General features: G+C 37.3%; 1 protein-coding gene across 5 annotated transcripts in view; it reads right to left on the bottom strand.

The window, feature by feature from the left end:
• The window catches only part of TULP4 (TUB like protein 4), a 152,211-nt gene that overhangs the window by 116,645 nt on the left and 20,875 nt on the right, over nucleotides 1-14,691 (bottom strand). For 4 of the 5 annotated variants that reach the window (XM_033056781.1, XM_033056782.1, XM_033056785.2 and 1 more), the window contains exon 2: nucleotides 5,405-7,686. In XM_033056781.1, coding sequence (XP_032912672.1) covers nucleotides 5,405-5,656 — 252 coding nt within the window. In that variant the 5' untranslated portion in view covers nucleotides 5,657-7,686. Of the gene's footprint in view, nucleotides 1-5,404; nucleotides 7,687-13,620; nucleotides 13,712-14,691 lie in introns of those variants that run through there. The other variant, XM_033056784.2, reaches the window with a different exon arrangement.

Below are 14,691 nucleotides of genomic sequence, written 5' to 3' on the forward strand. Positions count from 1 at the left end.
TACCAACTCTCATTACTCAGCAACAATTGTGGCAATGTTGGATGGTTTGCTTCAAAGCCACAACTGCATAAGAATAAACATCGAATAGAGAGGCTGGGATTCTGAGGCAATTGAGAAAAATGGACAGAGAGAAAAGGCACTTCATAAAGGATTTTTGAAAGTAGGAGCTGGGTGTGGTTGGAAAAAAACAGTACCACAAAGACAAAGGAAAAGACTCACTGAAACTGGCCACAGTTCTTAAGAGTGAACAAACTATATAGAAGGTGTGTTGGTACACAAGTTCAGGCTATACCTTGCCATTTGCAAACTGATACAGAGCTTAGAAACGGGAAACAGCAAGACTGCTATCTGTCATTTAAGGGAAAAAAATCAACCATTTCCAACTTACTGCTCCATTTATTTTCTTTAACAATTCCCCTAAGAGAAGGCTATGCACTGCCATGGAGCATGCAGAAACTTCAGAAAAGGTTGAAAACACTGGTAAAAGACTATCAAAAAGGTTCAAAATGTATTTTGGTTCTTTTAATATTTACTTTGAGAAATAAAGGCACTCTAGCACCCAGACTACGAGCAGAGCAGACAGTTCAAGAAGGTGCAATAAGGAGTCTACACAAAAGCCCAACAGGCCTGTCCTTTCTGAAAACAGGCAGGCAGAAAAGCCTGGCAATATCAGTCACAGTGCAAATCAACAAAGCCAGCACAATCAGGCACAGGACCTATTGTCCTACAAGTCACTCCCCACTAGTTCTGCCTCTTTCTCTGCATTATTTTTCTGTAGCCATAATAGTTTAAGTACAGAGGAAGGGCAAGGCTTGTAGACAGATTCAGCACTGGATCAGGTAGGAGGGATGTAAAAACTACACAAGCTTTCAGAAATACAAGCCTTTCTTCAGAACCCTGTATGCCCAAAAGCTTGTCTGTCTTTTCCAATTACACTGGCTTGCTTTAACAAAGAGACAGTATTTCTGCCAACAAACGTCCCCTCTTCTTTGTGCACTGACATAAAAACAGAAAAGAGATCTGCAGTACCACTGCAGTTTACAACAATGTATGCCTTGTATCACTAAGGCTTCTAAAGCCAAAAGGCATTATCATGGCATCATTCTACCTCGAGATTTTTTAATTATTCACAGTTACAACTGTTCCAGCTGTGTCTGAAGGCAACATTTGATACAAGGGATCCATACTGTAAAGAGTCACATGCTGATTCAATTTTTCTGTCCAAGAATCATAATAAAAAGCACATTTAACATTCAAACGGCAGGTACATTAAAACAAAGTTTAAAACAAACAAACAGTTTTCCTGTATTGTTTTTCTGTGTTCTTACCAGTGACACTGCAAATCAAGAAACTACTGAAGAAGAAGAAACAACTGAACAGACTTATTTGTTTAGGTTTAAAAATTTATTTCCTAAACAAGCAATAGACTTCTGGAAAAAATCTGCTCTGCAAGATACATACATTCTCAAAAAAATGGGACAGGATAAAGAAAAAGTTTCTTTCTTTTTAAAACAGGAAAAACCATTTTTAAGATACCTGTGCTTTAAACCAAAACAAAAGCAAGAACTGTGCACAGATACATTTACATCCCTATCTACTAAAACCTGTCCTAAATTAAACAGGGTGGGTTTTTTGCTGCTGTAGACACCTGCTTCGAACACTCAAATATGTACAATGTAACACAAATGTAAATAAATATGTACGACAAATATAAATAAGTAATTTCCTTTATCTTTACAGTAAAAAATGTACAATGTATAAACTCAATGTATTCAGCTTGTTACTTAATTCACTGCATCTAATTTGCATATACTTGTAATACTTTTTAATGCTTCAGACTAGCAATTATCGTACTGAATCTTATTAAATATATCAAAGATGTCTTTTTAGTTAGCACAGTAAAAAGCAAATGTACACCTGCAAAATATGTTTTAAACACTAGTAATTTAAGATACCATAAGTGCCATAAATTGGTATCATCTTAATATGCCAGACACAACAGAAACCATTAGAGGAAACACTTACAATGGCACCATCCAACCAATTAGATTTGCAGACACCTTAAAAATATTTCACTGGAAGGAAAATCCCTATAAAGCTAACTGAAGCCTCCTAAATTAAGTTTGGGGTTTTTTTCTAATTATCTCTCACAGAGCCCCTGTTTTCCCCCCAGAAAACTCAAAATGGATTAGATGCTGAAAGCTGGTGTCTCTGCGGTACTATAAAAAAACCACTCAGCCTGGGATGCTTCAGAGTCTACTGGTCACACATTTTGTATCATAAAATGCAGTATTTCACCCCTTGCAACAGAATAAATGGGAATATACTTATTTTAATTCTTTTATTCTTCTCCGTAACTACAAAAAAAAAAAAAAAAAAAAAAAAAAAAAAAGAGGCTGTGGCAAACTAACAACCAAACAAAGCATTTGTAGAAACACAAGCACGGCTCACACTACAATGCTTTTAATTCTCAATTATTGTTCAACATGATGAGTCACTCAAATTCAGCACTGAAATATGCATGTCAGTAATTCAGTCCCGGGGATTCCTCATTCTTGTTTGTTCTGATAGGCTACAGGCATGCCATTAGTCAAGAAAATATACCAAAAAGATTTCAGTGAATCTCTTCAGCATTTTACATTCATAAAATGATTGTAAAAATACATCACAAGCATTCACCTTCTTGACTCACTTAAAAATCGTCTCACATTCTTGCCAGAAGCACAGTCGCATTATCTCTTCTTCTAGATTTTCACTTTAAAACTGAAATACAATCTAGTTCTCTGCTCACAGCATATTGTTAATTACACCCCAAATGGAAAGCATTTAGCTTCTATATTGTCACTCTTCCATTCTGTTCATTTCAGCAATTTATACATAATAATCGAACGCATACTAATGTTCACTTATAATTTTCAAGTATGACTGCAAAGCACCTAGTTTTATCCCAGAGAAAAATATTGGTATAAATCACTACTTATTAATAAATATAAAATAGATATAAATCACCATTTCTAGGAACAAGACAACACAATATGCTTCTAGAGCTGGTCAGCACAAGCAGGCTCTTACGAGCTTTACGTCAATCACAATTTAAGGGCCCATTCTGCACAACAAACGTGGTTTTAATCAGACACACATAACCAGGATGTGCTTGCAAAATCAGCATTTTCCATTATGAATGGTGGTACACAGTAGAAACATTGTTGGCTTGCTTTTTAACAGGAGAATAGGAAAACAAAACATTCACTACTTCTTATGCTAATATTAACAATAAGCACTGCTGTTCAGTATTTTCCCTCAACAATCTCTCTGCAGACGGATTTAGAAGAAAAGGTGTTTTCTAAAGAAAATATATCACTATCCATTCAAATATATATCTTTAACATTCTACCCAAATCAGTGGGATTCTCCTGTAAAAGGATTAAATTCAGTAAGCCTGGTGAAGAGCGTTGTGTAACACATCATCCTGTAAGAATGAACTTTTACTTACAATGATGGTCAAAAATCTATGACAGTAGGAAAATCTGACAGCAGCCACAGACTCACCACAAAAAACTAGTTCCACTAAAGCCAATTCTCTCTTCCTTCAGTTGTATCCCACTATGTCAGTTTTGTTTTACAGAGACGTAAATTGGGAGTCTCTACTCTGGTCATTAACACAAGAGGATTACTTACAGGAACACGACTCTTTATTAATGACAAGCTTGACCCAAACAACAACAACAAAGATTCAAACAGAAAAGTTTCATTTCATTTGAGTCTCTCATGCCAATCACGGTTAGCTGAAAGGATGTGCAAACAGGACAGTTAAATCCCCACAGCAATGATGCAGTGACCCAGAAAGAGACTCTAACGGCCAAGTGAGTAAACAAAGCAAAACTAGCCAAACCCAAAGGGTAGCAGGCACATGACCCCCTCTCCACTTCAATGGGCACATACTGAAACCAAGTTTTGTATTTCCAAGTTCTGCAATAAGACTTCCCATTCCTGTAAACAGCACTTCCTATATTGTTCCCAGGTTATATATATTACATATATTACACAAAAGAAGAAAAACAAGTTCCCAGGTTCACAAGAAAGTTAACGGAGAAATGAAAAGTGATTGTTGTGCCCACACACTTAAAAAATAATTTCAATTTGTAATTGAAAATTAAACCAACAACTAGCTGTCATTTAAAAGAAAATGCTGGATTCAAGCATCATTCTTCTCTTTGTGAAAATGTGGCTGTAATTTTTTTGAATGAGCCTGATACAAATATATACATGAATTTGCCTTTCATCTATACATATAGAAGTCTGTATGATTTGCTATACACCCACACCCCTCCATACACACAAAGCATGTGGAAGCAATTATTTCAGACAAGTATTTACTGGTTGCTCCCTTTTTTTCCCTCAAAAGAAGATTGTTATTATTGTTACACAAGAACCAAAACGGCCCCCTTTGGAAACTTCAGTGCAGCTTGTGCTCAAAGGGTAACATATATTCCCAGAGACCACTCAATAAATAGCAAGAGACAAGAAAAATCACATTCTAGCTTTGGTTTTCATTTCAGTACTTAAAATGTCATTCCACCCACCAACCTAACAGCAAATATTCGATTTGGAAGATTCTTCTGAAAGAGCACATCCAAACACATCCTGATTAAACAGCAGAAACAAACTAGGCCCTCCCTGTTGTTTAAGACATTTGGTATGCTACTGGGCATCACCTGCACTTTCCATGAAGAGAAAGAAACGGGTGGCAGGGAGATGATAAAGCACAGCTAAAATATCAGTTTATACCAACAGATTCGTGCCTTTCAGAAAACACAAATGGAAAAGTTTTTGTATCGCTGTACTCAGGATAAGTACTCAACACTTAAATTGCAGCATTTAGCTGCAAGGAACCTCAGTATTTCTCTGAAAAGTCACATTTGGCCTTTTTTCTAACAAAATGGGAACGTTTTTCCAGATACAACAACCATCTCCTGTCACAGGCTGTTCCAGTTTGCAGCTTCTGAAAATCTGGCAGACTTCAACCAAGCTTTTCTCCCATTCCCCTGCCTTTCCATTAGTCTTCCATTAGACTTTACTACCATGTGAAAGCAGTCGACTATCACAACTTCCATTAACATGCATTTATGGCATTTGCCTGGAAACTGGCAGGTGCTGGGGAATGAAGGAGAAAGCAGGCCAAACCAAAACCAGACACATTTCCAGAGAACCTCCTATCATCTGTCTTATATGCTTGAGTTTAGCAGAAAAATTCCAATTGACCCAAATCACATTTGGGTTAGTCTTGAGCCTCCGTTATACCACTCTGTCAAATTTCAAGCAGAAATACTATTAAAAAAAGTAAAATCAAATTTAAAAAAACACCCCATCAATTTCTCAAAAGTGTAACACACGTTTTGCTTACCTCACTGTTGTGGCCCCTCAAATTGAAGTTGATTCTCTGAGGGGTGTTCCGGTCTCTCCTGCAATGGCTGGAAGTAAAAGTGACGCCTACAACTCCTCTGCCATTGCCTGTCGCCAACCAGCCTTCCTCATAGTACCGCCTCCTGCACACCGGTTTCTCCTTCTCACTTTTGGGGACTCTGCCTTTCCAGGAGAGGCAGAGGATGTTGGAATCGCTGCAAAGAACAGGCCCATGTTCCACTGCTGCATACATGCTTTTTAAATATTTTATTTTTTGACATAAGAAAGTAATATGTCTAGTGCACAAAATTTAAATCAATTTTTTTTTTTTTATTGATAAGACTGACCTGGGATAGATCATTGAAAGGGAGGAGGATGGGGTCAGTGTTTATAAATATCCACCAAATGCATAGTGAAAAATTCCTCTATAAAAGATGATGGCAGTTGGCTAAGAAAAAGTAACACTTAAAAAAAAAATTCAGGTTCATTTTTGTTTTGAGTCTGTAGAGTGGGGGTGCACTTATCCTTTGGAGAAACAGCTACTTCATAAGAGGCGCTCAAGAAATGGTTAAGTCATCTTTTTGCTCAACTTGATATAATCTTTATACAGCCTGAGATTCCAGTTTAGCGTAATGCAATTCCAGAGACAAAGAGTTGCAAATGTGTAGGTTTCAAGTAACTTAAGGCTTTTAAAATTTCCTCCAGTCAGATTTTCTTCAAAAGTTCAGTTGCAGAAATTTAAACACACGCACATACATATATATGTATATATATGACATTCCTCTTTTCCAAGCTGCCCTCTGGCATATCTTTTCCATCTGATGTATTTCTGCTGCTAAAGCTGAAAGAGATTGCATAAAGGGAAAAAAAGGCACACAAACCGTGTGAAACAACAGACCCGAACTTGTGCAGGCACTGATGTGCCAGGCCAGTTGGGAAATCCTTCTTGGTACTGAACCGCTCGTTGGACTCAAAAGTTTTTGCAATCCAAAGCCAATCCAATTTTCACCGCAGCACTTTTTTTCCACCAGAGACCCAACACAGCCTGAACTGTTTATCACGCTATCTTGCCTGCTTTCCCACTTTTTGCTGCCACACACGAATGAAAAAGAACCCCCTCTTCATTTATAGCAGAATCAAAAATGCTCTAAAGCTTTTAGCCTTCAAAGTAGATAAGTTTGCCTCAGGTGAACCATGAAGTTCTCTCTCCTGTGAAACAGGCTAAAATGTCAAGCTGTTTTTCCTTTACTTTTCCCTTTTTTTCTGCTACAAGGACTCACAGACTTTTCATCCTACCATAAAAACAAATGCCAGAATTAAAGCACATCAAGTAAGCACTGTTTCAAAATCTTCTAAAATTCAAGGAAGGAAGAAATATATTCATCTAAAAAAGAAAGAGAAGCAGCATTAAAAATCTGACTTCCTGGGTTCACTATTTCTCTAGGTATTTTCCTTGCTTGTTTGATCGGATCTTTCCTTCTTGATGCTTGTCTACAGCACAGATTCATAGTTCCAGACACAACATTTGCAGCTGTACAAGAAGGAAACATATGAAGTATTCCAATTGTTTTATTTGAATAACATTTATGAGCTCAATTAGCTAGTATTTATACCACACTACGTGAAAAGAGGAAAAAGGAGAGGGAAAAAGAATATGCAAGTTTGATGGCCTGGTTAACTCAAGAAGGACGGCGAGGTTTGCTCAGTTCAATGCCCAGACTTGTCCCATAGTTCCTCAACTTATTTACTTCCAGTCATCATTACTCAGCAGAAGGTCACAATTTATTAGTCCATTCACAAGCTACTGATCCCAAAGCAAAACGTGCTGAAGACCGTACATTATTCCTCTGCTGGAACTAAATCAGTTTCCTTTGCCCTTGATTCTTCTGTTTCCCTCACAGCTATTGATTTAGATTGCGGAGGTATTTATTAAGCTTCCTCTGCACAGAGGGTGTTTTTTCTTTCTCTTCTTGCAAACTTTTTTCACCCTTGAAGACCATGTGGAAAGTTGAACATTACTGGCAGGTGTCTTTCCATGGATTACTAATTCCTGTGCTGCGAAGGTGCTCCATCTGGTTCTCAAATTAATTTTCATCAATTGCAAGGCTGTCAGGAATATGCCAGAGCAAATCTACGTGATGACAAAAACATGTGCGTGTTCATGTACATGCAGCGCACACACCAGTCTGGTACTCAGAGCTGCATCTGCCTTTTCAATTTAGGTGTGGTAATCTTGTAAGACGCCTGCTACTCAAAACTTGAAATCCCTGGATTCTTCCAACTCTGCAAGGCAAAGCACACACACACACATAAAAAGAAAAAAGTGAATAAAATTAGTCACAAAACAAGTTAAAGATACTGGTGCTACTGTTACACTAATCAAAGTATTATGATTAAGGATTTTATACTGGACTCCTATAAAGTATATTACATACAGATAAAAACATTATTCAGACATACACCTTTGATATATTTATTTTTGATGCGCACACAAAGACGAACTATAATAGTTTCTTTTTCACTTCCCAAATTCCCAAAACTTTTCACAATGGACACGTATGGCTAATGAAATGCGTCTGGGAAGAATACTTCGGTGAGGGAAGAGGAGGGGGAAGTCTTAAAGATTTCACAGCTTTGAAGATGGGGAAGGGAGATGTTAGTGGTAGAGCAGGCACAGGGAAGACCCTGAGGCACAGAAACAGAATCACAGAATGGTTGACCTGGAAGGAACCTCTGGTCCAACCACTGTGCTCAAGCAGGGTCACCTGGAGCCAGTTACCCAGGACTGCGTCCAGGCAGCTTCTGATTATCTCCAAGGATGAAAACCCTACGAATTCTCTGGGCAACCTGTGCCAGTACTCAATCATCCTCACAGTGAAGTGTTTCCTGATGTTTAGAGGGAATCATCTGTTTTTCAGTTTGCGCTCATTGCCTCTGGTTCTGTCACTGGATACCACTGTTAAGAGCCTCTCTCATTTACTTCCCTTCCATCAACTGTACACAACAAAAAGATCCTTATGCTTTTTCTTCTCCAGGCTGAAGTCTCAGCTCCCAGACTATGCTCATAGAAAAGATGCTCCAAACCATGAAAATACAGCACTGAACTTATCAGTCTCAAAGAGACTGAGAAGATTCCTCCAGGGCTTAAACTACTGCTTGAAAGAGATCTAAGGTACTTCAAAATTAAAGCTTAGAAGTCTGAATCAATACAGATGAATTTTAAAACTGTTCAAATCCTGCTTAAATCTCAATTTGAGAAAGGGGGGAAAAATTCCCCAAAGTCAGTTTTATACAAAAGAGTGTAAATAAAGCACAAGAGACCAAGCAAAAGGCCATCCAGAATATTCCAGAAGTTGTATCTGAAGCGCACACATATGCACAGTTATAGCATCTACACAGTGACTGCTAAAGAGAGCTCATATAAATTCAGAGCTGCATTCATAGCAGTCATCAGAGCTGTAAAAACAGTCTTGTCTTTATTACATAAAGCACTATACTAACCTCATGTTTCCTGCAATTAACCACTTATTTCATTCTAGTATAGACATATTAATTAATTTTGTTTTTTAAAAAGAGAATAGATAAGAAAACAAATTTATAGGCACAAAGGCAAAATTGTAAACACTACACAGTTGGCTGACTTATCAGAAACACTGTCCGTGAGATTTGGTGAGTCACTGCCAGACCTCTTCAGCACTCCAAGTCACTGAAGTTTTAAAAATAATAGCCGCTATTAATTTCTTTTTCATCATGGCAAGATGATGATATGAGAAATGTCACCCTTTCAAATTTCTGGTGCTTATCAATTATAGTCCAGAGAAAGTCCATATATAGGAAAACACAGAAAAACTTCCAGAGTACAATGGTTTGTAGACAAACTTCTGCATTCATCCCACAAGCAAACTTGATCCTCTGAAGGATCAGTATCATTGTTTCCATACCCACTAGAATCTTCCTAACAGACATCTGCATTCAGGAGTTGACATTTTACATTAGCAGTATGAGTATTATGCAAGCCTTTACTAATCTTACAGAGAAATAAATATTTACTGAGAAAACAGTCTCCGAAATATCAGTGCAGAGTGAGGTAAGCACTAAACAGAATTGTTTGAACTGTACAAGAATGATGAGTTTACAAGCAGATTTTAAAACACAGGTAACTAGAGATACAGTGTCTTTGCATAAAATCTGTATGCAATTTCTGTCCTTATTCACTGCATATAAGATTACCAAGTTGGAGAAAAGGACTCTGCATCTCTATCAATAATCTTCTCTCACCTTAGTCCTATTTACAATCGCCTTCAAGATCAGTCAGACCAAAGGCTTCTCCTCTTAAAAAATATCCAAACCACATTAGAAATGTTGAACAGGGAGAGATGAAAATGTAAAATAACTACAAAAGTAATAAAATCAGTCATTATTCAAATGTATTATTCAAATACTTTTCTCAATACAATACAACCTATGAGAATATTTTACCTTTAAATCACTGAGGATTGACACTACTTTTGTGTTATACTCAGAGACAAGAAAAAAATATTTTTAAGACTCTAGTATCAAACATTCAAAATACAGGCTGAATTAAGATTACATATATTATCTATTAATTCTTTCCATTCCCTTCTTCTCTATTTCCATCCACTCTCTACTTCCTAAGAAATAACCCAACTAAAAGATTCAAGTGCTAGTCTTCTCTCTAGAATAATTTAGAAACACCCCTTCTGCCACCATTACAGCAGTCTCACATTTTCAGATGTTGTCTTGTTTTTTCCCACCACAGAACACCAAGGTAATGGTTTCCATCTCTGTTGTGAAGTGTACAATAGCAGAGAATAAAAAGCATGGTAGAAGAGGTGGGTGCTACCTGCACAATCCTACCACCAGTTCGAAGTCAGTTTGGGCTCCCCATATAAAGTGAATTTGACCTTCCAGATGGAACTCACTCAAACTAGATTTTTAACTGAAGATTTTTTATAATCAAACTTTATTCACCTTTCCTTCCACAGCAGAGCAAGGACTAATCACAGAAGTACACCACTATCTGATTTTGCTGGTAAATTATTTCTAACATTTCCAATTACTTCTAGGACAATAAATATCAACAAATTGCCTACTTTCACTCTCACTTAAAAGGCAGTTGAAAATATCTTTTCTCTGTATTTTCCCTGTAACAAGGGCAATGCTACTTGAACTCACCCTCTAATACTGTTGAGTCTAAGCCCAGTGATGTAAAACATTCTAACATACTAGACCCGTGACACAGGAAAGCAGGATCCACAACTATTTTATTTCATTTTGTTTTGGAAGTACAGCTCTTCTCAAATGCAAAACCCAGCAGTAAATTATGTTGCTGCATGACAGAAAATTTAGGTACTAATTTTTAAAAATGAGCTTATAAACAGTAGCTCTCCTATTGTAGTGTCAATATTTAACTCATCATTTTTTATCTTCTGTTTATATTAACTTATATAAAGTGTGTTAAGCCACAGTTGGACAACCAGAAAAATATTTGTTTGTTCTCATGCATCTTTCATTAAGCTATCTCTTTTGTTGACAGAAAGAAGCCACGCACAGCCAAATGTACCAATACTGCAGCAAGCTCTTCAGTATTTCATGTTTATTCAAACCCCTACTCTTCAAGGCTCCAGAGCAGAGAATCTGAAGGTGAGGATAAAAGGGGACTGGGAAGAGAAGGAAAGCAAAGAAGGAAAACTGAATTGAGTACACAATTATTTCTGAATTATTATCTCCAAGAAACCAAAACAAATAAGGACTCACAGCCTGGTTTTGGAAGATTCTGACTGCCCGACATCTTAAGGGAAGAAATAGAAGATAAAGAGTTTTTGAAAAGACTTCAGGATTTTTCAGCCTAACCAGATTTCTTACCTCCCAAACCAGCATAAGGTAAAAGGAAACTACTGTAGTTTTCCCTCCCTTTACAGTCTAAGAAGGAAAAAATGTACATGAGTGTCCACATAGATAGCAAGGTATTTCAAAAGTGCCAGCCACAACTGGTTTGGCACAAGCTGATGGCAGATGATCCCACCAAGTATCAAATGGGTACTGTGGGAGCAACCTCCAAGATTACTGCTGAACACTGCAGTACAAAATTGGAACACCTTATTATAGAGTTATTGCAGGCTAAATACTACAGAGATAAAAGCTGGTAAGATCATACAATTTGTTGTTTACTTAGTCCAACCTACAAAATTAATGAAAAAGTATTAAACAATCCTATCAAAAAAGGGAAAGAAAATGATTTAACGAAACTGACTACATTCCTATAAAGCCTGAAGAAAAAAAATTAACCAGCTTGGCGATAAAAGACTTTTTTCCATTAAAAATGGGCCAATTCCATAGAGAAAAATGTAATTTTGACCTGAATAGGTACTGTTTTTCCTCTGCTTCCACTCACATCTTCTAACTATATTTACTTTATTCACCTGCCATCGTGGCATAAGTCACTGAGCTTAACATCTTCCTTGCCTATTACAGAGCAATACAAAATTAACTTGGAGGATGTGATTCTAAGTAAATATCAATAAGCTAACTAGTGGCTACAAAAATGCTCTCTACCTCAACAAATGAAGGAAGAGTAGAGATGAAAAGGAAGTTAGAAGATGCTTGATTTTTGTTGTGGTTGTTCTTAAATGGTTTTTGTTGTTTTGTTGGTTTTTTCTTTTAACAGTATTTGTTCTTGTGTAAGTCTAGAAGCTCTTCCCCTACTTGGAGACAGCCTGGGCAAGACAGTCAGTCATTTTAATCAGAGATGCAGAAAGATCTGCAGCTCCATCATAGCTGCCCCAAAACAGCAAAGCTGTAGTGTCAGGCACTGTGATGTGACACTGACAACCTCCAGCCCATTAACAGACACTGTAATTTTAGTTACATGTACCTATGTATCATTAAGCAGATACAACTGACTAAAAATTTACTTCTTGACATATTGAGGGAAGTGAAACTTGTATAAGAAGCTGTTCAGCAGACATTCACATTTGTGAATATTGACAAAATTTATTTCAATGCAATACTCTGACTAACTTACTGCCATCTCCTCCCCAAATTACACTCTCAGAGAAGTGAAAATAAAAAATAGTAGTAGCTGAATGAGCCTCCTGGGCTTTTGTAATAGTAAAGAGGGCAATATATCTATGTTGCATACATTTTTTTAAAGTGCAACATCTTTTTCATTATAGCTCTTATATCAAAAAAACCCCAGAAGTATTTATTTCTGTGTTATTTTTAGAACTACTATATGTATTACCCTAACAATTCTTGACGCTACACCAACAGATTAAATGGGAGTAGAATTTAAAAACAGTTAGAAACAATACTCATGGAACAAATATGAAGTGTTTCAGGAAAATATTTTTCAAGAAAAACACCTAAGGTTTTTAAGCAAACCATTAGAAGATACTAATTCTGAGTTGCCAAATTTATACATGTTCTCCAAAAGGTGGAAGTCTGCAGACATGAAATACAGCAGATTGTTATAGATCCTATGTGGGCAGGAAGTGAAGTAAACAGTCATGCTGTTCACAGGGAAAGGAAGCTGGAAAAGATAAAAGTACTGCAGAATCAACTCAGTCTCGAATCTAAGAATATTTGAGATATCTGAAACTACCAAAAACATGCAAGAGAGAATATCCACATTTTGTTTGGCTCCGAAACATCTTCTTTAACAACTATATACTTTTGTTGAATAAATACATCCATTTGTGAAAGAACTGATGCAAGTCCCTTTAAGCGGTCAAACATGCTCATGGGAAATTTCTGAGTCAAACAATGCTAGATATGTTATGCTTTTATGGTAGGGAAGCAAACCAGAAAAATAATTGAAGGTTAGACTTCACAACAAAGCATTCAGCTGGAAGTCACAGCTCCCACCACTCTAATCACTTCTTTCTCAACCCCTAGCATGACACACTATGCCACTCAATGACCAGAATGACCCTTCCAGGTGCTACAGTCTGAATATCTGAGAAAAGAGCCAATAAAAGTTTTTAGAACTTAAGATTCATAACTTGAACAATATATATCTGCTTTACTAGCTTCAGCCACTCTCAACTTCCCCTGTGACAAACCATATCCCTTCAGCCTCTCCTAGCACAAAGCACCAGCCCTCTTTCCATCCTGCAGTTCAAGAAGCTGATCTTGCTGAAAACTTACTCTTCAAAAACCCCAACCATTTTAAGAGAGCTTCCTTCCTGAACTCACCATGCACAAAAGAGATAGGAATTGTAGCAATAAAGTTCAATCAGTTCGAGTTGTGCCCAAAGTTTGCCCTTTATAGCAGAATCAATCCCTGACACAGTCCCAGTGCTGTTCCACATTCAGCTGCACTGCCAAACTGGAAAAGTGAGAAAACAAGTGAGAAAGAGGAGGAAAGAGTACCTGGAACTAGTATTGCCACCTGAAGGTTACTGATAACAAAGTTTGGGCACAGAATATTTATGAACCCAGTGGCTCATTCTTAGAAGAAAGGGAAGCAATGTTTTTCCTCTTGAGGATTAATTTAAGATGGCTTGGATATCCTGGATGGTTTGGAGCCAAAGGCACCCATCAGCCATGAAAATATGCCTCATTTTCAAATGAATAGAAGTGAGCTGAAATACTCCAGACAGGTGTTGAAAATCCTGCTTCAGAAAATAAAAATGCACAAATAAAACATACTAGCCTTTTAAAGAGTTGGGAGATTCACATTACTGAAAAACACATCCAAACACTTTAGAGATTCAAAGAGATGTGAAGTGTGACCGAGAAATTCCTTACACTTATAAGTGTCAATCTTCTTTCTCAAGAAAAGGTTGCAATCCTCACAGCACACAGAACCCCTAGACAATGTATACTTCACTTTTTGAGGCACTTCCTCAAAAAGTGGCAACAACTGTGTCTCACTAATAACATTCAAAGACCTTTATGGGAGGGAGCCCCAGCTCTCACCATCTCTTTTCCATTGAACTGACTGCGCTGACCTTGCCTGTAATTACAGAGCAATTTCTTTCCCATAGGAACATTCTGCAGCCTGCAAACATCCCTCGAGTCTGCAGCACTTCCAGCTAGTTCCTAATTATCTCCAATATCTGCCCACAGGCTCTTTAATACTTTCTTATGAACATACACTGAACTTTCAATATTCTCCTTGAAAATAACAATACACCTTTGTATGTGACACATACACTACCACACTGGAGACAAACAATAACATTAAAAAAAAGGGAGGAGGGAGATGAAGGGAGAGAACAACAGATGTCATCAGATTTTAAAATTCAGAAGAGTTTCATAAAC

The sequence above is a fragment of the Catharus ustulatus genome, chromosome 3 (genome assembly GCF_009819885.2).
Source record: "Catharus ustulatus isolate bCatUst1 chromosome 3, bCatUst1.pri.v2, whole genome shotgun sequence".
Lineage (NCBI taxonomy): Eukaryota > Metazoa > Chordata > Aves > Passeriformes > Turdidae > Catharus > Catharus ustulatus.